This window comes from Mus caroli, unplaced genomic scaffold, assembly GCF_978045245.1.
Source record: "Mus caroli unplaced genomic scaffold, Mus_caroli_1 scaffold_6, whole genome shotgun sequence".
In the NCBI taxonomy this organism is placed as follows: Eukaryota; Metazoa; Chordata; class Mammalia; order Rodentia; family Muridae; genus Mus; species Mus caroli.
Genome location: NW_028227261.1, coordinates 35,590,284 through 35,615,684, shown reverse-complemented (window position 1 = coordinate 35,615,684; position 25,401 = coordinate 35,590,284). Strand labels below are relative to the sequence as shown.

Sequence of the window (25,401 nt, the reverse complement as noted above, 5' to 3'; positions counted from 1 at the left end):
TAAATCTGCATTGGCAATTTTTAATGTCTCACTTGTGCAGAACTGAAATATGTTTTTAAAGGCACAGAAGGAAGGAAAGGCAGTTATCTGAGCATGAAGTCACAGGAAAGGGTGCTGGAGAGAAACCGTGGGCTGTTCTGCGTAGCTGTAGGAAATAAACAATGCAGTGCTGAGTGTGAGCTGACGCTACTATGGTCCATGTGAAGGCATCGCAGATGCCTTGTCACTTGTCAGCAGAGCGCAGATGCCATAGTGTACAGTCGATTACACTGTGGACTGAATGCCCAGGAGGCGCTCGCTACCAGTGACTGGGAGTGGCAGGCGCAGCAGGACTCTCACTCAGGACGTGGACAGACATTTGAAGCAGTCAAGCATATACCTTTTCCCACTGGAAATCTTTTATGACGCTTTCTCTGCAAGTAAACATCTGCCTGCCTACCAAGAATTATAATTTTTAAAAAATGGAATCTGGTCTAATTATGATTTGTGAATAAAAAATTACAAAAATAAAAGCAGAGACTTCTGTCCTTGAAAAAAGATAGAAAACTATATTTTCCTGTAATAAGAGAATCATGAATATTTCACCTTTATGTCTTTTCAAATGTTATCTCCTCTTTTTTTTTAATATTCTACCATAATTAACATTGGGAGATGTATACAATATGGCAATTTCAGCTGAGTAAAAGGATATACTATTATTTACTGGGAAAAAAATGAATGAGAAAAGGCTAGTTTACTCATAATAAGACCGGTGGAAGGAAGGGTAAAAACCGAGATGGACTTTTACTCTACCACCTTTGAGACCCCTCATTATATAGTCCTGGCTGGCCTGGAACTTGCTATGTAGACCAGGCTTGGCCTCAGCTCACAGGTCCATCTGCTTCTGCCTCAGTTGCTGAGATTAAATGTAAGTGCTACCAAGCCTGGTTTAAAATTAAGACCTTCTTAAAAGCAAACCCAAAGTCAATGATTTAAAAGGTTTCTAATCTCAAGCACTATTGACAACTCCTAAGCGGTATGTGGCGGCTCACAACTGCAATCCCAACATTAGGAAGACTGAGGCAGGAGGCCTAATACAGGTTCTCGGCCACCTTGTGCTAAAGAATGAGTTTGGGGCCAGCAAGGACTAGAGTGAGATCTTATGTTAGGGAAAAAAAAAAGGAAAGGAGGAAGGAGGGAGGGAATTCCTGATTGGTGTGGCAAGAAAGAGAACAGAATGCTTTGTAACTACAACAGTACAGCATGCCTAACAACTCATTTCAGTAGCATTAGCCTTACTAATTTTTACTTTTCTTTCTTATTTAAAACACTGATTGGCTGGGCTAAATTATAACAACACGCAGGTAAGAACAAATTCCATGTAGGTACAGCGCAATGGTTTGGGACCACTCTGTTTCTGCTTTGCAAAAAGTGCTTGGGGGTGATGCTTCCACCTTTGAACATACGACCTAAAACCCGCTGTGCAGATTCCACATAGTGCAGAAATAGAACAAGTTGTGCATTTCCTTAAATCATTTTACAAATTGATGATAAATCAGATACTAGATAAAACTATGCTTTAAAAATATTAAGCCTCAAAATTTTATCCAGTGTTTTAAGAAATGGATTATTAAAATCATTTTTGAAATGAGATAGTAAATGTATTTAAATCTGGACTTTTATGTACGTAATCATTTTTCTTAAAAAAATTAAAAACATCAAGAGCCGGAACATGCTGCCAGGACAGAAATAACCAGAAGAGTATCCAGTCATGGGACCTGAGTGGCTCAGTCTTGTTTTGCGTTTTTCAGAGCCTGAAGCCTCTCTAGAAGCGGAGGGTGTGAATAGTGCCATGTTGAAAACAGCCAGTCAGAAACTGGGAATCCCAGGTTATCTTTGTTCAGCTTGATCAAAGCAGAATATAAGTCTTTAGCCTTCCCAAGTTTCTTGGCAAAAGCATCAGCTTGAAATTCAAATCTGCGGCTCAGGACTGTTAGGCAGAAAGACAGAACCTGCAGAAGGAGATCAAAGGTTTTAGTTACCTGGTGCCTTTGCTATCATGTGAGTCTTCATGAGCCTGGCTGTGGAGGAAGGCTGGTCAGGACATGAAGAAGGCAAGTCAAATCTAGGAGACAACAGCTTAGGGACTCAAGGTGGGGGGCTATCAAACTGAGCTTCCTTCACTCCAAGCTTCAGACCAGACACAGGTATAGAGCTTATTAAAAAGGAGTTTCACATGCTCCTTAAGAACCTCTCTATTCTGCCGGACAGGTCAGGAGGGAGACGCTCAAAGGACTGGACAGTTTTCCAGAGGCCCCAGGGCTGGAGGTTAGTGCTGAACAAGGGTGACTCTGAAGCCAGTGCACACCACCATCTCAGTCAGAGCTGTGCTCACTTTCGGTCTCTGATATGCTTTGTCTGTTTTTCTAAGACTGGGTTTCATACAACCCAGGCCGGCCTCAAACTCCTCATCCTTTGGCCCCCATCCCAAGTGCTAGTTAGGATCATAGGAATCCACTACCTCATCTGGAGTTCTTTTTCAGATATTTATTTATTTTGTATTTGTATTTTGCCTGGTGTCCAAAGAGGTCAGAAGTGGGCTTTATGATCCCTTTGACTTGGAGTTATATTATAGATGGTTGAGTCATCATGTAGATGCTGGGAAATGAACCCAGGTCCTCTGCAAGGCCAGTGAGTGCTCTTTACCACTGAGCCATCTTTCCAGCCCACAGAATCACTCTTAATATTCTTGATCATCTATCTATCTCTAATAAGTCTTCTCTGAGCTATAAAAAATATGACAAAGCCTCTGATAATAGTTTCAAGTTTGGTTTTGTTACGGCCATGGTCTTCCTATGTAGCTGGCCTCACACCCGTGATCCTCCTACTTCAGCCTCCCACATCAGAACTGTTCTCCAAGTGGCTCCTACAACATCTCAGAGTCAGTTCATAATTTCTAAAGACCATTATGAGAGGGAAGCTTTTCCCGGGAAAAATATATATTCTGGGGGATTAAGAAGTTTTTGTATCAACACTCGGGGGGAAGAGGCAAGTGGATTTCTGAGTTTGAGGCCAGCCCGGTCTACAGAGCAAGTTCTAGAACAGCCCCAAGACTACATAGAGAAACCTTGTCCTAAAAAACTGAAAGAAAAAAAAAAAACTGACAAAAATTTTCTTTTTTGCTTTTGCTTTTGGGGACTGGGGAGATGGCTCTGTGGGTAAAGTACTTACTGCGTGAGCCTGAGGGCCCAAATTTGAATTGGTGGCTAAATGTGTATCAGAAGCCCCAGTGCTAAGGAGTGGGGAGATGGGGTAGTTCTCAGGGGCTTGCTGGGCAGCCAGGTTCAGTGACATAGGAAGATTCCCGGTGTGAATGTCTGGCCTTGGAGAGCAACAGAGGAAGGCATCCAATGTTACCTCCTGGTCTCCACAGGCACACACATGGGTAAGCATTCTTATGCATAGAGCTCACTGTCTGTCTCTCTCTGCCACTAACAAATACTAGTTTCCTAATAAAGTTTGTGAGTCTGTTACCATCCAATTCTGCATGAAATTTCTTTCAAATCTTGAATGTACATTTTGATTTGGCTATCTGAGCCACATGAGGTGGACTGTACCTGTCACTCCAGCTACTGGGAGGGTGAGGCAGGAGTCGGAGGCCAGCCTTATTACAAGATAGTGAGACCCTATGTCACGAAAGGAAAGAAGGGAAGGGGAGAAAGGCAACCCCTACCCTAACCTTCATTCACTGGCTCTAATAACCTTATCTCAATGTTCCCCCAGCACATGTGAGGACCTAGGTTCAGTTTTTAGAACTATAAAAAACAAGCCCCTCAAACAAACATACAATCCCTCATTCTTGTCCTTCACCTCCTGTAAGTACCCTAGTCAACCAGCCTTTGATTTTTGCTCTAATACATAAATACACTAAATGACTAATCATCTGTTCTATTGTAAGTTTCCAATAATTTTAAAGAATTTATTCTAATTATGTGTATGCATGCAGCGTGGGCATGGGTTACATGACTATAGGTGTCTGCAGATGGGACTTCCGGAGCTGGAGTCACAGGCAGTGCCTGACGTGAGTTCTAGGAAGAGCAGCACTGACTCTGAAACACTGAGCTAGCCCTCCAGTTGTTTTGAAAGGGCAATCCAAGGACAGCATCTCTCCTGTTAGGCCCCTTAAACTCTGACACTGCTTACAAGACATGCCGGCTAAAATAAGCAGTGCCTCTGAAATAGATCTCCCAGGCAACTCAAAGCGTAAAAATCAGCCGTTAGTACATCTGTGCACTAATCACATTCCAAACCACTCTAATACTACGTTTATCTCAGCATTTGTGAAGTGAATTCAACTAGTGAGTAAGGAGACAAAACAAAACAAATCCTCTGAGTGGCCCAAGTAGACAACAAGCCCTCAGCCCTCTTCCCTGCTTCTGTGGCACTGTCCTCCCAGCCCTCAGCTCTCCTCCCTGCTTCTGCGGCTCTCCTCTACTTCAGCTGGAGCTCCCCTGTAAGCTGGGCTGCCAGTTAAAGAAAACTAAACATGGACTAATGAGGAAGCACAGTGATATTATTAGCCCAAAGGGGTAAGAAAAATATTAGTTAAATAAAACTATTAAAATGCAAGGTGCTCGAGGACTATTTATGACTATGTATGTGCAGTGATTTTACCGAATCTGAGATAAACAAAAGCATTCTGTATTATGTTTTTTTTTTTAATTGTTGCTGCTGCTGATAGTTTTTGAGACAGGGTTTCTCTATGTGGTTCTGGCTGTCCTGGAACTCACTCTAAACCAGGCTGGCCTCAAACGCAGAGATCCACTTGCCTCTGCCTCCCAAGCACTGGGATTAAAGGGTACACCATCACCACCTGGCTCTGAACCATGTTTAAGCAGTAAACTGCATAATGCATTTTATACGTTCCTCAAAAGTTAAAAAGTGTATTTTTAGGGGCTGGAGAGCTAGCTCAGCAGTTAACAGTACATGCTGCTCTGCCAGGGGATGCAGGCTGGATTCCCAGCAGCCATGTCAGGTGGCTCACAGCTGCCTATACCTACAGTTTTAGGAGAATTCACTAACTCTGGCCTCTGCATTCCATGCACGTACCATACACAAACATCATACACATAGTTTAAAATAATAAAAATAAATCTTAAAACCAAAAAACCAATAATTTAATGTCTATAATTTAGAAATAATAAATACAGGTTCTCTGTTACATTTAGTTCTGTGGTGTTGTGGATAGCCCTGGGGCTAATTATATTCGCTGTTAACTCTGTTCTCCTGTGAGTGGTTGTGAATAAGGAATGAGTCAGCACTCAGGTGATTTCCTGTAAACCTGCTTCCTATAAACCTTAATTTGTAAAATAAAGGAGAGCTGATGATTGGGCTGAAAAAAGGGAAGGTGGAGCAGAAAGTGGGAGAAAGAAGGAGAAAATGGAAGAGTGAGAAGACGCAGAGGAGGAGGAAGAAGAAAAGCATAACAGAAGCACACGGCCTGGAGAAACCGCAAGTCCTAAGGGGTCTCATAGATGTGGAAGATGGTAGTATATGGTAGATCTGCCCAATCTAGGCGCACAGCGTGTAATCATATTAACTGAGTCGTGATTTCATTGCTGGGGCATATTTGGGAGGAGATTTACTGCAACACTGTGGACATCACTTTACAGCTATTTCCCTTATAACTTTTACTCTAGAGCAGCCGTTCTCAACCTGTGGATCTTTTTGGGGTCAAATATTTTTGGGGTCAAACAACCATTTCACAGAAGTCTCATATCAGATATTCTGCAAATCATGTATTTATAATTCATAACAGTAGCAAAATTACAGTCACAAAGTAGCAACAAAAACAATTTTATGGTTGGATGTCACAACATAAAGGAACTGTATTAAAGGGTCACAGCATTAGGAAGGTTGAGAACCAAGTCTTTAGAACCTGTCTCAAGGATGAATGGAGGTTCCTCAAGATCACCAATATTATTTCTTGGTTTCATCTGGAAGCCTTAGCAAATGCCAAGAGATTCTGCTCTGAAATATAGTCTCATGAACATGTCTTATCATGAAAGGAAATAAAGCTTGAGACCTGTGATGCATGTAATGTATGTCAAATAGCCCAAAGAGTTGTTTGTGAGCTTTGAAACCTGGGGCTGAGAACATAGCAGAACAGGCCAGGACATGCCCGGGCAGGCCCGTCGTCACATGTCCTGACTGGCCTGGTGCCTCCCTATCTCCCACCCTTCTGACAGTCTGTTGATGTTTAAATGGACCAATCATGTAAAACCACGCCAATTCCTCCCCCCAGCCCCACCCCTTTTCTATAAAAGTCCCTAGCTTCCAAGCCTCGGGGTCGAAACCACTGTCTCCTGCGTGAGATACGTTTCAACCCAGAGCTCGCCATTATGGCTCCACCATGTGGTCAACACCTCTGTCTCCTGCGGGAGATATGTGTCGGCCTGGAGCTCCGTCATTAAACTACCTCATGCTTTTACATCAAGGTGGCCATCTGTTCGTGATTCTTGGGTGCACGCCGAATCGAGAATTGAGTGGGGGTTTCCCCACTAGGTTCTTTCAATCACACGTGCTCCTGATTAGCTCCTAAGCTCACTAGTGAAATACCCACTTTTGGCTTAGTGGGTCCTGGAAGGAACTTTAGAGTTGCTGTGAACAATCAGAGGAACACTGTCACATAGCCCTTTCCAGTCTAGCTGTCACCTATTCAGTTATAATTTGTCTTGTTCTCTCACACACAGATTTCTCACACCCACACTGGTGACCACATGGCTGAGCTCCAGCTACTGCAGCTCTGAGGTACACAACAAGGTTTTGATTGCTAGGCGCCACCTCTCTCATTTTATCTCCTGAAAGTGTTGTGAGCACTCAGCTCCTTCAGTTACTTCCTCTCAGGTTTCCCTGCTACTTGTATACTGTCCAATCTGTCAGTGAGGAACTAGAAGATTATAGAACTTTATTTTTTTACACTACCCCAAAGAGTCTAGATTTGAAACAGGCAAAAACCATATTATATGGTAGTTTTAAAAAGCATACATTACCTCATTGTAAGGTGAGAAAATAAACTGAAAGATGATCAAGAGTCCGATCAGAGTGGGTTGGCTGTCATAAAAACCAAAGGCGGCAAAAAGTTCCCTTCGACCAATTAATACAGCAAACAAGAAAAAACATAGGAAAGAATTCATCTAGAAAAGAGGGCACAACACTGTATGTTACCAGGATGCTAAGCAAGCCTGTAGTGCATTTTCTTGATTGATGTGGGAGGGCCCAGCTCTATGGATGTTGCCACCCCTGGGCAGGTGGTTCTGGATTGTATAAGAAAGCAGGCTAAGCAAGCCATGAGGATCGAGGCAGTAAGCAATGTTCCTTTATGTATTAGAGGTTCTCAACTTAATATTGCAACCCTTTAATATATTTACTTCCTCATGTTGTGGTGATCCCCAACAGTAAAATTATTTTGTTGCTACTTTATAACTATAATTTTGCTACTGTTATAAGTTGTAATGTAAGTATCTGATATGCAGGATATCTGATATGGGACCCCCAAAGGTGTCAAGATCCACAGGCTGAGAACCATTGCAGGCAGATATATATATATGAGAGAAACACAACTTCCCAGGTTGCTTTTGGTCATGGCATTTTATCACTGCAATAGAAACCATAACTAAGGTTCAGAGGGTCTTGCTAGGTAGCCCATGCTGGCCTCACAATCACAATCCTTCTGCCTCAGGTAGGAGGCATTCAAAACATACACTTTTAATCTTTTTTTTTTTTTTTTTTTTGAGACAGGGTTTCTCTGTATAGCCCTGGCTGTCCTGGAACTCACTCGGTAGACCAGGCTGGCCTTGAACTCAGAAATCCACCTGCCTCTGCCTCCCAAGTGCTGGGATTACAGGCACGTGCCACCACTCCCTGGCTTCACATTTTTAATCTTAAAATTTTATATATAACACATATAATAACATGTTATGCTAGCACCAGCTGAAGTGCCAAAATGCCTGCCATGGAAGAAGATTTTAGTGCTGGAGAGAGAGCTCAGCAGGTAAAAGCACTGGCTACTCTTGCAAAGAATTTGGGTTCAGTTCCCAGCACCAATATCATGTGGCTTAGAACCATCTTTAAGTACAGCTTCAGGGGATCCTATGCCTCTGGCTTCTGTGGGCACCTGCCCTCAAGTACACATATCCATATACAGACATACAGACCTTCACTTGAAAAATAATCACAACAACAAAATGTTTTTAAAAATTTTATCTTACAAACAAGTCTTTTAAAACCTTTAAAAAGTAGATAAAAATATACAGAAACCATGCAGTGGTGGCACACATTTTTAATCCCAGCACTCAAGAGGCAAAGGCCAATAAGACCTCTGAGTTTGAGGCCAGTCTGGTCTACAAAGTGAGTTAAAATGTCTGTGTCTTTGCAGCAGTGTGTATGCCATGGTAAGCATGTGGAGGTCGGAAGGACAACCTGCAGGAGTCAGTTCTTGCCTTCTAACAGGTGGGCCCCAGGGATCAATCTAATATTGTCAGACTTGGTGGCAAGTGCCTTTGTATGCTGAACAATCTCACCAAGTTTAAGAAGCATTTTAATGTACAGCTTGCCTGGTTCTGTTCCTCTGGTTTCACACTCACATATCTGAGCAGCTCTGGGAGTAAGAGCAATGATGGTAACAGCAGTGAACGCTAACATGTACTCACCATGCTCCTGGGACATCCCAAACTCTGGCAGGCCTATCTACATATGTCTTAACCAGCACTATGCTGTATGATTCAATGAAGAATGGAGGCAGAGAGAAATTAAGGGATTGCCTCAGACCACTCAGGGAACCTCAAAGAGAAGCCAGGTAGCTTAGCCTCAAAGTTGTGATCCTCCTGCCTCAGCTTCCTGAATGGATTACAAGGCTGTAACACGCTCCTGGCTTGAGGTTTGTCTTAACCCATCATTATATAATAGCTCGGGCCTGGCATGCTGTATGTACTTACTTAGCTTTTCTTTTTATATAGCTCAGTCTGGCCTGGACATTGCTGCATAGCTCAAAACAGCCTTCAGCTTCTAACATTTTTTTACTTATCTTGTTTATGCTTATGTGTGTGCACAAGAACACATGCCACAGTGCAAGAACAGAGGGTCAGAGGACAGATTAAGGGAGTTGGTTCTTCCTTCCATCATGTGAGTCCTGGGGGTCAAACTTAGGCTTGGTAGCAAGTACCTTCAACTCTTAGGCCAGTTTGTCAGCCCCATCAACCTGAGATCTTTCTGCCTGGGCCTCCTGAGCTCTTAAGATTACAGGTGGGCAGGGTGGTGGTGACACATTTCTGAGTTTGAGGCCAGCCTGGTCTACATAGTGAGTTCCAGGACAGCTGGGGCTATATGGAAAAACCCTGTCTTAAAAAAACCAAACCAAACCAAAACAACAACAACAAAAAGATTACAGATGGTAGGTAAAGGCAGAAGGATCAAGAGTTTAAGGTCATCCTTGGCTACATAGTGAACACCAGGCCAGTTTCAACTACATGAGACACCGTCTCAAACAAAACAAAACAAAATAAAATAAAACTGTCATGCCAAACTTACCTGACTAATAATGATATTTTTTACTGTGTGTCCCAACTTCCAGTGCCCCAGTTCATGGCCAAGCACAGCCAGTACCTCCTCATTTTTACATCCTTGTTTCTTATTCTGAATCAAAGAAAACAGGAAAACTGATTAGTAACCTTTAATTCATTTATATCTTTAGCCTTGACCCATCTAATTAAACACCAGACTTTAGTATAGAACTTTGCATAACAGAGCATTCACCCATGTGAGATATTTTGTTATGTCCCAACAACAGAAATATAAACAAGACAGGCTCCAGCTTCACTAAGTTTAATTCCCTAGACTAACTTAGATTGGGTAAAAGAAAAATTGGAAAAAGCATAAATCTTTATCAATAAGATAAGGGTTAAACAAATCATAATGAAACGACTTGGCAGCCACATCCTAAACCCCTTAGAAACCTCATCCTCCAAGTTTGTTTGGACATAGAAACCGATGGTGATCATGATGAGATCAAGTAACAGTTATGTATACATCCATTGGATATGCTGACAGGAAGCACAGCACGGTATTAGGAGCAGTCGACTGTATCAATGATAGATAACAGTGACTTGACTATGTATTCATTAGTTAGTTAATTAATTAATTAATTAAATTATTTATTTATCTCTGGCCTGGAACTCACTCTGAAGACTAGGTTGGCCTCGAACTCAGAGATCCACTTGCCTCTGCCTTTGAAGTGCTGAGATTAAAGGTTTGCACCACCATCACCTGACAGCTTGACTACTTTATACCTTTCCTATTTTGCAAATGTCTACAAATATGCACTTCTCACTCAGGACTCAAAAACACACCAGTAATGGCAATTTAAAAATAGAGCCCCAGGAAGCTCAGAGGTTAAGAGCACTGACTGCTCTTCCAGAAGTCTTGAGTTCAATTCTCAGCAGCCACATGGTGGCTCACAACCATCTGTAATGGGATCAGATGCCCTCTTCTGTTGTGTCTGAAGACAGCTACAGTGTACTCATCATATATATCTTAAAAAAAAAAAAAAAAAAAGAGCCTTAGGAGTAGGGACATAGAGAGCCTGATGGTTGAACACTCGTCTAATGTGTACAAGGGTATGGTTCTAATTCCCAGCACAACAACAACAACAAAAATAGGGCAGGACATCGGAGGGACAAATTTTAGGCACACATTTAATCCCAGCACTTGGGAGGCGGAGGCAGGCAGATTTCTGAGTTTGAGGCCAGCCTGGTCTACAAAGTGAGTTCCAGGACAGCCAGGGCTACACAGAGAAACCCTGTCTCAAAAAAAAAAAAAACCAAAACACAACAAAACAAAAAGCTGGTTAGGATAGCTCATGCATATGTTAACACTCAAGAGCTTGAAGCAGAGGGTCCCAAATTTGAAGCCTGACTAGGCTGTATAGCAAGGTCCACACCAATATGGGCCACATACATCATTCTACTGTCGTGTGTGTGTGTGTGTGTGTACATATTCACATGCTTGTGGTGCATGTGAATGTGCAGGTGTGCATCTTAGCCTTGAGACAAGTTCTCACACAGAAGCTCAGTTTTGGCTGTCAGTAGGACCTGCCTGTCTCCATGCCTGGCTGTTTACAAGGGTGCCAGGGATTCGGATTCAGGGCCTCAAGTTTGTAGAACAACTCTTACCCACTGGGACATCTTCCCAGTCATTCAATATTGTCTTCAACCAATCAACCAACCAACCGACCAATCCACCCACCCACCCACCCACCCACGGGCTGACCCATTTGTTGCTCTTAAAGAGGGCCCAGGTTTGATTCCCAGCACACACATGGTGACTCAAAAATCCTACATAATTCCAGTTCCAGGATATCTGATCCCCTCTTCTGCCCTCTCCAGGTACCAACCATGCACATAGTGCATTCATACATGTAGGCAAAACACACATAAACACACACACACACACACACACACACACACACGCATGAATAAGATAAAACAAAACAAACCAACCAATCAAACTAAGAGGGCTTTCTGCTCTTCTAGAGAATTTGGGTTTGGTTCTCGATATCCATGTCAGGTGGCTCAAAATTGCCTCTAAGTCTGGCTGCAGAGGACCCAGACACTTTGCTCTGGACTATGCACTTACCCACACACAACACTCATACACATAACAATAAATTAGTCCTTTAAAAATTCAAGGGCACTGGGCTGGTCTGGAGAGATGGCTCAGTGTTAAAGGCACTGGATAGTCTTTCAATTCCCAGCACTCAGATGGCAGCTCACAACTGTCTGTAACTTCAGTTCCAGGATATCTGACACCCTTACACAGACATACATGCAGGCAAACCATCAATATCCATAAAATAATAAATAATTTCTTAAAACAAATCAGAGGCACTAACCCCTTTACCATATTATTTAATCCTTGCACAGAAATTGTCTCATCTAGATATTCATAACAGGTACAGGCCCCTTACCAGATCATCCCTTTAAAATGAAAATAAATACTCAAATGACAATCATTATTTTCCAGAGCTTAAAAGAAAAAGCACAAGAGATTTCATGGGCATTTTAACTTCAGCTCAGAACTCTGAACGGCGAGCATCTTGGAATTACCATTTCTCAAACACAAGAGAACTTGCACTATTCTGATTCTGCCCCACTCCCATCCAAGGACTGGAGGGGTTTTGGTTGTAATATGTGAGTGCATAAAAGAAGTGTCACTGAACGGTCCATCCTTTTGTCTCAGCTCCAAACCTTTTCTCTGTAACTCCTTCCATGGGTATTTTGTTCCCTATTCAAAGAAGGAATGAAGTATCCACGTGTTGGTCTTCCTCCTTCTTGATTTTCTTGTGTTTTGCAAATTGTATCTTGGGTATTCTAAGTTTCTGGGCTAATATCCACTCATCAGTGAGTGGATATCAAGTAAATTCTTTGTGATTGGATTACCTCACTCAGGATGATATCCTCCAGATACATCCATTTGCCTAAGAATTTCATAAATTCATTGTTTTTAATAGCTGAGTAGTACTCCATTGAGTAAATGTACCACATTTTCTGTATCCATTCCTCCACTCGGGGATCCATCCCATAATCAGCCACCAAATGCAGACACTATTGCATATGCCAGCAAGATTTTGCTGAAAGGACCCTGATATAGCTGTCTCTTGTGAGGCTATGCCAGTGCCTGGCAAATACAGAAGTGGATGCTCACAGTCATCTATTGGATGGAACACAGAGCCCCCAATGGAGGAGCTGGAGAAAGTACCCAAGGAGCTGAAGGGGTCTGCAACCCTATAGGAGGAACAACAATATGAACTAACCAGTACCCCCAGAGCTCATGTCTCTAGCTGCATATGAAGCAGAAGAGAGAGGCCCTTGGTCTTGCAAACTTTATATGCCCCAGTACAGGGGAACGCCAGGGCCAAGAAATGGGAGTGGGTGGGTAGGGGAGCAGGGCGAGGGGAGGGTATAGGGGTCTTTCAGGATAGCATTTGAAATGTAAATGAAGAAAATATCTAATAGACAATTGAAAAAAAAAAAAAGTAGTGTCACCAGTTTCAAGTGGAGATAAGCCATAGAGGCTGCCAAACATCACAACAAAGTACTATCCAGTCCAATAATGCCAAGGTTGAAAAAACACTGCCAGCCTTACTTTTGCCTGAAGGGATCAGAAGTTCAGAAAGCTTAAATCACTTGTCCAGAGCTATGTAGCTGGTGAGTGGATAGGGATTTATAATCGTCTCACATGGGAACAGATGAAGGGCATATGCAATCCCACATATAATTAACTAGGGGTTATTTCTGAAGACTATTGTTATTATTTCTTGCTATCCCCTCCTCATCCATTTATATTATATTTTAAATTTTATTAGTCAGCATTAGCTGACCTCATCCAGCAATGCTTTTAGATTTTCAGGTCCAATTTAAGAAAAGTTTTCTTGGGGCTGGATGTGGTGGCACAGGCCTTTAATACCAGCACTTAAAGGCAGAGACAGGTGGATCTCTGAGTTTGAGGCCAGCCTCATCTATACAGTGAGTTTCTGGGCACCCAGGGCTATGTATAGAGAACCTGTCTTAAAAATAAACAAACAAATGAATAAACAGGAAAGTTTTCTTGGGCTGGTGAGACAACTCAATGGGTTAAAAAGGTCTTTACCCAAAAGTCTGGAGATCTGAGTTTAGTCCCTGGAACTCAAGAAAAGGTGGAAGCAGAGAATCAGTGCTCTCTGATCTCTAGACATGTGTTATGGTATACACATATGCACTCATTCATAAAATAAATCTAAAAAAAAGTTAGACTCCTCTTCTAACCCCAGTGCTTTCCTGAGTGCTGGATTAGAGGTGTGACCCATCGTGACTTGTGTCTTGTACATGCTAGGCAAGCACTTTACCAACAGAGCTACATTCCTATTCCCTACTTTTGTATACTTTTGACAGCCCTGGCACGTTCTCCGTAGACCAGGCTAGCCTCAAATCACTTGTTTCTGCCTCTTGGGTACTGCAATTAAATTAAAGGTATGCACCACCTTCCCTGACTACTTTTATATTTTTAATGCGAAGCAAAATAGTTCAGTAGAAAGCATATATTTCATAAGTGATAAAAGCAAATAAAACCGATTCAATTACATAATGTACCCAAGGATCCTCACTGACTAAATGACAGGATCAGGTCTTGACTCTGTCCACTGCCAAAGTAAAGCCAGGAAAGCCTATTAACTGGTATGCCTCAGTTACACAAAAGCTAAATGTTTATCTCCTTTGTCTGCAGAAATTCTTTGATCATAAACATAAAAGGAATATGGGCCAATGAGATGGGTCATTGGGTAAAGGTCAGGGATAACAGGCCCCCAGACCTGAACACAACGGACTCCATAAAACTTAGCACATAGACAGCACCACTGGCCAAAAAATGAAAACAAAGGCCTGATCCATCAAAGTCCACAGTTGTGGGAAGTCTCTAAATGTACTAACCTTGCTTTTTTGCTTCTGTAGTTTCACTTGTCACTAACTGTTCTTGTTAACTGAAGCATGTCAACTCAGGTATGGTTTCTGTGCTTGAAAGTTCACCCTAAGAAAGGCTATATTGGGGCTATGGTGAGTACACTGAGTAGTTGCGGCTGCTACAAAGACTTTTATTGGCTTCAAGCTGTGTCTTCCCTGGTGGATACTCCACAATTGTCACCTGTACTGGCTAGCTGAGTATAATCCCCAGGACTGACAATATAGAGAAAATCAACTACAAGTTGTCCTGATTTCCATTTTTACACATGGTGTACACACACACACACACACACACATGCACTCTCGCACAGAAAAAGCTATTACATAATATTAAAAAAAATAAGATCTTTCAGTTTTAATATGTACATCTTATGAAAGTTTGGTGGCTTAGCATGTGGGAATGGCAGACATTTCTCACAAACAGCAGCACCTTAAGAGTTGTAGTGTTTGTACTTGGTCTCTGTGAGGCCCACACACAGCATGGAAACTCGTATTATTATTATAAGTCAAAGGCTCCGAGGAAGAAAGAACTCACTTTCACTTTAGCTTTTACTTCTTCACTGTCCCCTTCACCTTCATTGCGGGGCTCCATGCCAGCCTCCTCCTGGTTGTCTTTGTTTGGTACAGAGTACTCTTCTAGTAGAGTGTCAAACAAAACTATTCTCTTGTTCTTGAAGAAGCCATAAAAGTAAGCATTGCTGTGGGAGGAACGCTTAGATCCTATGGAAGACAGTCCAAAGCAGGGAACAGTTAAAACACCAGGGGTCCTCTGGAACCAGTGGGAAGGGCATTAACACTGAAAGACTGTATTAATATAATTCACTAGCAGCAGTGGGGTGGCTGTCACCCTGCTCCACTTATGTTCCCTGGTGTGTAGCAATAGTAAAATAAGCCAAAGTACCCACCAGTGTGAAATGATTAAACTGCGGCAAAGCTATGGAATGGAATTTTAAGCAGCTAGAAAAAAATATTTATATATAGTGGAATTTAGCAAGAGAAAATCTCACCAAAGTATAGTGAAGAATACAAAATGCCACACATATATAAGGTTATCATATTATTAAAAGATGTGCATGTCAACAGAATGGCATAAATCCAAGTCTATGAGAAAAAATACCAAAGTAAGGAAATATAGTTCATGGGGACCCAGAAGTATGGATTTTGTTTGTCTCTGTTCTCAGTTTTCTTTTTAAAAAAGAAGACACCTGTTATCAGAGAATGCTCTGTTAAGACTGGAAGACAACATACCAAAACTTTCAAGAGAAGCTGAGAGTTCCTGAATTGTGGTACATATTACTTTCTATTTTATGTATTTCTCCAATTTCCAAATGTTCTTCATTGTGGTATGAGAACGGGTCAATTACCAGCAGCCACATGGTGACTCAACCAACTATAACTTTAGTTCCAATGGATCCAGGGATCCAACACCCTCTTCTGACCTGAGAGAGCATTAAGCACGCATGTAGTGCACAGACATCCATTTAAACAAAACATTCATATACATAAAATGAAAAATCTAAAAAATAAAACAACCCATAAAAATCTTTAAAAAAAAAAAAAAAGGAACTCACAAGTTATGACTCCTTCTTTCACCCAACAAGGCCACCTTAGTTCTTCCTAAACTTGGTCTGCTCGGGATTCTCCTGCCTGTACCTAATTGTGAGCATTTGGACAAAGCTTCAAAATCCCCATCTAAGATCTTTGGAATCTCACTTTAAGCAATTTCCTTCAGGATCGCTTTAGGTTATATGGATCTGCCTGCTTCTCGATGTAGTCAGTGCTATGAACATGAACAAGCCAAGTTCATACCCATTTGTAAGCTGCTACTCAGAATGTCGATTAAGGGCTTTCATATGTTTTGTTGGCCATCTTGTAGTCCCTTCCCACAGACCTGAGAAATAGCCCTGTGTGTGATACAAAACCAGCAACTGTATGAGGGGTTTCCAACAATATGCAGCTATAGGAGAAGCCCTGGAATAGACCTCAACTTCTTTGTATTCTATAAGGAATTTAAAATTTTAATTTATGTGTGTGGGGGCAGGGGGGCAGGGATTGGAGACCAGATGACCCTTGGAGCTGCAGATACAGGTGTTTATGGGACTTCCTACCCATTAGGGAGCTGCTCAGATCCAAACTTACTCCTCATGCTTTCAAGGCAAGCACTCAACTGCTGATCCAACTCTCCAGGCTAGATTATTTATTTTTGTGTGTATGCATGTACCTTGGCTAATGTGGAGATCGGAGGACAACCTGCAGGAATTGGTTCTCTCTTCCTACCATGTAGTCCTCAGACGTGGAAGCGAGTGCCTCTATTCACTGGACCACCCTCCACCCATTATTTGTTGTTTAATAAGAGTTAAAAGTTTTTATGAACGTGTATGAGTGTGTGTATACACACATGTGTGAGTGCCTGTAGAGGCCAAAAGAGGGCAAAGAATCCCCAGGGGGCCAGAGTGGTTGTTAGCCAACCAGGGTGGGTGCTGGGAACCAAACTCTGGGCCTCTGGAAGAGCAGCAAATGTCCTTAACTGCAGAGCCTTCTCTTCAAGCCCGAGATGCTCATATCTTTATGCCTCTTCTCCTGTCCACTACTGAATCTCCTTTCAGAGCTCAGGGAATTTCACCCAGTGAAGATCTCATGAGACTACTTCTCACTTGGGAAACTTAAGAGCCAGGTATTTGCTTCCTCGGGAACTCCTGGCAACTAGCCTGTGCAGCAGCTTAGTGGGTGAGATGCAGCCCTGAGAATTCTGAATAGTCAGAGTCACAAAAAGAAGCAAAGCAGTCAAGAATTCATTCTGCACCTGCCAGTGACAGAGATGCTAGGGTTTTACTAAAAACAACACAAACCAAACACCTCCCCCCAAAACAAACAAAATAAAATACTTATTTAAATTATTTTTAGATTTATATGTATGGGTGTGCACCATGTGTGTGTCTGGTGCCTACAAGGCCAGAAGAGGGTGAGAGATCCCCCAGTACTAGAGTTCTAGTTGTTAGTCACCGCACTGATGCTGGGAATTGAATTTGGGTCCTCTGAAAGAGCAACAAATGCTCTTAACCACTAACCCGTCTTTCCAGCCTCCACTACTTTTTAAACAATGTATTTATATGTTTGTGTGTGTAGGTACACATATGTGTGCACATGTATGTGTGTACATGTGTGCTGGGGTGACAAGGACTGCCTGCAGCAGGCTGGAATGGAAACATCTCAGAAGCCTGTGGCTGTTCCTTATAAAAAAGGATGGCATCTGGGATCCCAAGAAGCAGGAGACACATCCCTGCAGGGGACCCACCATCTAAAATAAGCGATTGCCTGCAGTAGGCTGGGATGGAGACATCTCAGTAGCTTTTAGCAACAATTTGTAAAAAAAAAAACAACAAAAAAAACCCAGTTGTTCCCCTTTCTCCTAACCTTAGCCCCGGACAACGGCTGTATAGATTTCATTTGTACATGACTGCTTTTCAGTTGGTCCTGATGTACATAGTTATTCTATTATATCTGACTTTCCTACTTCTTTCTCCTACTGCTTTGGTGAATTCTGTGAAACTAGATGTTCCTTGATGCAATGATTCTTAAACAATTAAAAATCAAGGCATAGGGGCACAGCACAGCACAGTCCTCATGGCCCAGGTACATGCTGTGCACTCAGCTTGGAAACAATGCAATAACTGCACAATGGTAGTTTCAGATTAATGTTTGACTTGCAAAAAAGGTTTGAAGAAATTATTAGAAAATGAAATAGAGCCAACACTGGGACCCCGAGAAAGGAAAAAACTATATTTTGTTTGTTTGTTTGTTTTTGTTTTTTTGAGACAGGGTTTCTCTGTGTAGCCCTGGCTGTCCTGGAACTCACTTTGTAGACCAGGCTGGCCTCGAACTCAGAAATCCACCTGCCTCTGCTTCCCAAGTGCTGGGATAAAGGCGTGCGACACCACTGCCCGGCTAGGAAAAAACTATTAAAGTTATAAAATAAGTTTTGTACAACATTTGAGAGTGGTTCCTGGATAAGAAAGTATAGAATGCATAAAATTATACATTAGTAAAGCTAAGTCAAAACACTGGGACTCAGGAGAGTCATTGTGTGCAATGAACAGAAGCAGAAAGCTAATGAGCAAAACTACTGAGTTAAGGGTTAACTTAATTATTTCTGGCCACTGCCTGGCAGCTTTGCCCATGTCATTTATCATTAGAACTTCACAGGAAAATGCAAGTAGCTGATCTCAGAGTTCTGAATTCTGAAGTATAGTAAGTCAAAAGTTAAAATTTAAATAATGGTAAGTTCGGGCCTGGGAATAGGGAAAGTTTGAAGCTTTGGGGAACAATTGTAATTCTTGATTCTTTGTGGGATGAGGTTATCTTTTGAATTTAATTTGGCAATAATTATATAATCTCTCTCTCTTTTTTTTTTCTACCTGCTACTCCAAGAGTATCAATAAAACTGGGGCAAGAAAAAGGTGAGAGAGCACGTGAAGAGCACATGAAGAGCACGTGAAGAGCACATGAAGAGCAAGTGGAGAGTGAGTGAGGTGAGAGTGAGGTGTGCATGAGGTGAATGTGAAAAGTGAGTGAAGAGAATGTGGAGAGTGTATGGAGAGTGTGTGTGAGTGAAAGGAGAGTGCATGTGGTGTGTGTGTGAGAGATGTGTGTGAAGAGTGTGTGTGTGAGTGAAAGGGTGTGTAGGGGTGTGGGAGTTCAAGAAAAGAAAAACATACAGGACAAAAGCAGAGCGCGCAAGAGAATGCAGAGTGTGTGCAGCCTCAAGTTTTGAGAGAGAGAGAGAGAGAGAGAGAGAGAGAGAGAGGAGAGAGTAACTTTAAGCCTTGAAAAATTGCCTGTCAGTTTGTACCCAAAAAGTAGTCTGTGTGTGTTTATTATGTGCCTTCCAGACATCCCTGCTTCCAGCTGAGAACTCTGACCCCATGTCGAGGCTGGACACACGTGAAGACCACGGAACAATCTCAGGTGTTATCCTCAAAATGCCATCCACTTTCTTTGAGATAAGGCCTCTTATTGGCCTAGGCTACACTGGCTGGCCAGTGTGCTCCAAGGATCCTCTGGCCTCTACCTCCCTAGCACAGGGAATACCACTGAGTGCCACTACACAAGGCATTTTTATATGGATTCTGGAGATTAAACTCAGGTCCTCATGGAAGATAAGCTGCTTGTCAATGAGATTAAGTGATATAAGCCTTGAATAGAGGATTCTGCAGTGGCAACAATGTAACCTCCCCATCCATACTGGCTCCACTCTATGAGTCTGAGCCGATAACCACCCATCTAAAAATCCATTTCTTAAGGTTGGCAAACAGCTTTCTGGAGATGTTGTAGTTATCAATAAGAAATTCCTGCCGGGCAGTGGTGGCGCACGACTTTAATCCCAGCACTTGGGAGGCAGAGGCAGGTGGATTTCTGAGTTCATTTCTGGGTTTGAGGCCAGCCTGGTCTACAGAGTGAGTTCCAGGTCAGCCAGGGCTACACAGAGAAACCCTGTCTCGAAAAAAACCAAAAAAACAAAACAAAACAAAACAAAACAAAGAAAAAAAAGAAATTCCTCTGCTTAAATTGCTAGCTGTTGCAGAGCTATGACTAAGATGGTGTTTAAAGCTATTTCAATACTAGCACAGACATGAGAACTCTTAGTTCCTTATGAATCCACTCTTCTTCAAACTCTATTCCCTCTCAACAAGCTGCCATTTATGACTGTCCACATCAAATCCAGGCTGTTAGTTATCCTAATGTCTCTCCTCATTTCCCTGTATGTAAATCAGCAAGTGGCAGCAACAGTCTTTGTTTTTCTTCATCAACTTTGCGCAAGTCTAAAACATAACAAAAGAAAACAACAACCACAACCACAGCCCGACCCCATCTAGTCTAGACTGCCCAAATAGCCTTCTCACTGCTCTCAGTGCTTCTGTTCTTGCCTTGTCCTATGATGCATTCCTATGCAGAAGCCCAGGACAGTCTCCTGGCTGTGTGTGGTGGCTCACACCTGTAATCCCAACACGAGGGAAGCAGAGGGAATAAGGTCAAGAGTTCACAGTCAACCTCAATTGTAGAGTAATTCTGAGGTCAGGTTTGGCTACTTGTGACGGTCTCAAACTCTTTACCCTGACTTACAGAGGCCTGTCAGACTGACGTACTTTTGCAGCTGCTCATTCTAGTGACAGCCATCTTTGTTCTTCCACTTTGCAATTGCTTCTCATTGGTAACAGTTTAGTTTGTAGTAGGCACCAGCAAACTATGGCTTCAAATCAAATGCAAGGTGGTGCTTGTTTGCATGTAGTCTTACTGGAACACAGCCAGGTTCCATGCTTATGCCCTGTCTGTGGCTGCTTCTGCCATATAGAACTGAACCTCTGAAGAATACTGTAGGCCACATAGCTCTCAACAGTGAATAGCTTGCTTTTTACAGAGAACTACCATTCAGAGGACGCACTGTTGAAAGATAGAGGGAAGAAGTGATTCTTTTAAGATCCCATAGCTAGTAAGCTGCTGAGACAGAATCTTTTATACTTATTTTAAACTGAAATCCTGACACATACCCAACTGTTATTCTCTTAATTTGGCAGCCTCTGTGAAACTTAATCAGTCTTATGAAACTAACAGGTGGCTCAACGCCCCAAGGCAAACAGAAAAACAGTTTAATAATGTGAGGTGTCTGATGGTACCACAGATTAGAGACCCCCTGGGACACTGATGTTCTGCTAGGGGAAACAAAGCCACAAAACTGGTTTTGTTTTACAGCCTTTAAACTAGTGCTATATAGCTAATCATTCAAGAGTCCAATTCAATTACCCAAAGGAGCCAGGCAGACAATAGGGTGAGTTTTGGTCTACTATACAGTACAGGATGAGATAGTAAAAAGGCTTTGACCAAAGATTAAGAACAGTACTATATGGTTAATCAAACAGAGTAGCAGACAAAAACTGGATTTGGCATCAGGCTACCAGTTTCTATACGAAGAAATGCCATAAGTTCCTATAAATCTTTTTTTTTTCTGTATTTTTATTTCATTTCTAAAATTTTACATTACAGGCAATTGTGAGCCACTATGTAGATGTTATAAATCCAACTTGGCTCCTCTGGAAGAACACCCATGAGTCTTAACTGCTGAGTCATCTCTCCTGTGCAGATTCTATAAATCTTAAAAAGCCAACTGTAAAATCTGACCCTATTTTCTAAGTAACAAACATAAACAATAAAGATGGACTGACGTAAGAACAGAGCACTCAGAGCACTCTCCTCACCCCCAGGCGGCCTTACCTTCAACAACATACACCTTAGTCAGAGGGAAGCCAATACCCTTTGCCATCACTTCAATTTCCTGCTTAAGCTCTCCCTCCGGTAGAGGTGTGAATTTGTCAAACAGAGGGGCAATATAGTCAGCATAAATGGTGACAAGAACCTGAAAAATAAGTAACAGGAAAGACTGTTCATTAATAACAACTTAATTATATAATATAATTATGTTCATCCAACAAACACCCAGGACATTATTTAGTAAATTAAATCAAAATAGCACTGTAATAACACCACGCAAGTCAACTGGATTTTAGAAGATAATGCTACTAACAGTGACTAAGAACTCTGGGCCTAATCAGCAGCCTTTCTTGGGGATTTCTGGCACTGTAAGCCAACTATAACACACACTTGTTCATGCTGGTAGAAATGGCACTTCTAGAGTATTTTCTCCGTCTTTGCCATATTACAGGTATTTAAAGACAAGTAGCTCATTTTCTGATCTCGATCCCACCAGTGAGAGATAAAGCAACAAACACCACACAATTCAGGTGGAAATAACCCTCATCACCAATGGAGCTGAAGAACTGACAGATGGTATTTTCTAGGGTCTGTGAATGTTCCCCTTGCCTGTATGATTGTGATGAAGCAGATTAGAATTTGAGAAACAGAGAAGGAAAAGGATGTAAGGAAGGAAAATGCAGTAGAGAGGAGAGAGGGAAGACAGGAGGGAAGGGGAAGGGGAAGGGGAAAAGAAGCATGGTGGGGAATGCCTGTATCAGCACTCAGCAGGCTGAGGTAAGAGGATTGCCATGAATCTGAGGCCAGCCTAGGCTACATAGTAGCTTTGGGGCTAGCCTGAACTGAAGAGCAGGATGCTTCTTTTTTAAAACAAACAAACAAACAAACAAAAAAACAAACAATTAAAGGAGGAAAGGGATACAGAAAAAGGGAATAGGAAGGGAGGGTGGGAGAAAGCTGGGTAAGGGAAGCATATGCTTTTTAAAAGACAGGGTCTCTATCCCTGACTGCCCTCCATATACAGCTGAGGATGGTTTTGAACTTCTGATCCTCCTGTCTTCACACCTGTGTTATGAAGTACTGGGGACTGAGCTAGGATCCTGTGCATGCTAGACAAGCACTCTATCAACTGAGCTACATCCTTACCCCTATGATTTAATTTCTTGTCTCTCGTAAATCTACTAATTCAAAACATTAAGGCCTTTTAGGCACTGGGAGTTGGAGAGGATACATCAATAAAAAAAGTCATCCATTTTGGCTAAACTTACAAGTCCTGTCTCAGTTGCCAGGCAGCCAGATCACTAGCTTCTGGCAAACATTAAGAGTTAGGATAAGAGCCGGGTGTGGTGGCGCACGCCTTTAATCCCAGCACTCGGGAGGCAGAGGCAGGCGGATTTCTGAGTTCGAGGCCAGCCTGGGCTACAGAGTGAGTTCCAGGACAGCCACGACTACACAGAGAAACCCTGTCTCGAAAAACCAAAAAAAAAAAAAAAAAAAAAAAAAAGAGTTAGGATAAAGAGAAGAACATCCGAGGTGGTCAGTCAGTTCTCCTTTATATCCCAAAGCAGGAACTGAGAGGAAAATGTATATGGGCAGCTGGTTACATGGAAACCTTCTCTTAGGAACAGCGGTGAAAACTAAATCCCAGTAATGCCAAGGAACTTTTGCAAAAGAAAATGAAATAATTCAAGAATAAGAGGCCATGAGTTTGAGAGGGAGTGGGAGAACATGGGAAGAATTGGAGGAAAGAATGTACATGTAGTATTAATATATGAAAGTCTCAAATAAATGAATAAAATGAGCAAGAAAGGAAGGATCTACTTACCAGAGAAACAACTAATGTGAACAGCCAGGCATATATAAAAAAGTAGTCACCTCCAATTTTAATAATGTAAAGCAGAAGGGCAGACACAGGCAATAAAATACATTGAGTCACAATAAATTTTTTGATTGCATCTTTCATAAAAAACTCCAAAGTCTGAAAAAGAAAATATTACCACTATTAACTGAGCAACACGTTTATTTTAAAAGCAGCTTTTAAGTGCTTTTAAAACACTTAAAGAACATAAGGTAGGCAGCCTAGGACAATAAGCAAAAGTCTTGCATTTCATAGTTCAGAACAGAATGTAACTACTATTAGCTGGCAAGCAGTAAGGGTTTCTATCAGGACCTTAGACTAAGGTCTTTACCATATCCATGGCTTTTTTTTGTCCTCAGTGGATTCATGCTGTAAGATAGCAGTCTATATCTAAATTCCTGTCAGCGTGGGACTGAAGCACAGAAAACCTTCATACTAAACACCCTGGTATTCCCTGTCATACCTGGTGATTGAAGCCATGCTTTTCTTCTATTACAAAAGTATTATACAGACTCCAGGGCAAGCCAGTCAGTGCACTGAAGAGTGTGGCCAACAGCAGGAACACCAATGACTGAATGATCTAAGCACAAACAAGAAAGGAAGGGAACCATCAAGTGAGCTGAAGCACAAACCAGCAAGTACACACTGAATGCTTGTTCTGCCCCAAGCAGTGCACTCGATCCTGTGGGAAACAGGCTGTAGCAGCCTGCCCTTGGAAAATGTTTACAAGGCATGACTTGAAAGCTACCTGAAGTTATAGGGACAAATGGCTGGTAGGATTTGGACAACAGAGAAAGCAACATATGTTAGATGGATTCAAGGAAGACTTATTCTTGGGCTTCTTGTGTATTGTTGAGGCAGGGTCTCTATGAAGACCAGAGCTACATGGGAAGACCTTGCCTCTGCCTCCTCGGTGTTGGGAATAAAGGGATGTGCTGAATTCAAGAAACATTTAATGAGCTTCGCAACTCATTAAATGCAACTTCGAGGCCACTGAAATGGGGGAAGAGAAATGACATTTAAACATTTTTGTTTGTTTGTTTATTTTTTCAAGGTAGGGTTTCTATGTGTAGCCTTGGCTATCCTGGAAATCATTTTGTAGAACAGGCTGGCCTTGAACTCTTTTTTTTTTTTTTTCCAGGGGAGAGTGTGAACACAGTTCACCACTACCACAAATTATGCAGTTGAGTGTCCCGAATTTGAGGAAAATCGCAGGGATCAGCACATCCTGAGTGGAATGGGTAAGCCTCAGCCTGAGAAAAAGACCTTCATGATCATGGTATCTCCCCTGCCAGGTATGTAGCATTATTGTTTTGAGCAGGTCTCACTATGTAGCCCTGGCTGCCTTGGAACTTGCTGTATAGACCAAATTCACAAACTGCTGTGGCCTCAAATTCACAGATCTGCCTGGCATGGATGCTTTGCCTGCGTGTATGTATGCCTATGTATGCACCAGCACACACATGTATGTGTACTATGTGTGTGTTAGTGTCCGAAGAGGCTAGGGAAGGGTGCTGGGTCCCCTGGAACTAAACTTTTAGTTGTCTGCTATTATGTGGGTGCTGGAAACCTGGGTCGCATTTTTTTGCAGGGGTTGAGTGGGTGGAGGACAAGGTCTCTCTCTAAGGACCAGAGAGACTAGCCTAGAACTTGTAATTCTCCAGCCACAGTACCTGGCATTGTAAAAATAACTTAAATAATTAAAAAAGAATGTGGTTGTCTTGGTCTTTAAAATTTTTGGTCAATACCCAA

General features: G+C 42.1%; 1 protein-coding gene and 1 non-coding gene across 2 annotated transcripts in view; both read right to left on the bottom strand.

The window, feature by feature from the left end:
* The window catches only part of Zmpste24 (zinc metallopeptidase STE24), a 39,162-nt gene continuing 13,761 nt past the window's right edge, over window positions 1-25,401 (bottom strand). The window contains exons 4-10 of the mRNA XM_021160898.3: window positions 24,113-24,229; window positions 23,617-23,769; window positions 21,795-21,936; window positions 15,064-15,248; window positions 9,568-9,672; window positions 7,032-7,175; window positions 1-1,991 (exon numbers count right to left, since the gene is read on the bottom strand). Of these exons, the coding sequence (XP_021016557.1) occupies window positions 1,767-1,991; window positions 7,032-7,175; window positions 9,568-9,672; window positions 15,064-15,248; window positions 21,795-21,936; window positions 23,617-23,769; window positions 24,113-24,229 (1,071 nt within the window). The 3' untranslated portion in view covers window positions 1-1,766. The remainder of the gene's footprint in view (window positions 1,992-7,031; window positions 7,176-9,567; window positions 9,673-15,063; window positions 15,249-21,794; window positions 21,937-23,616; window positions 23,770-24,112; window positions 24,230-25,401) is intronic.
* On the bottom strand, window positions 24,788-24,952 carry LOC115030942 (U1 spliceosomal RNA). Its single transcript, XR_003836539.1, has one exon. It is a non-coding gene; the product is annotated as a U1 spliceosomal RNA (small nuclear RNA).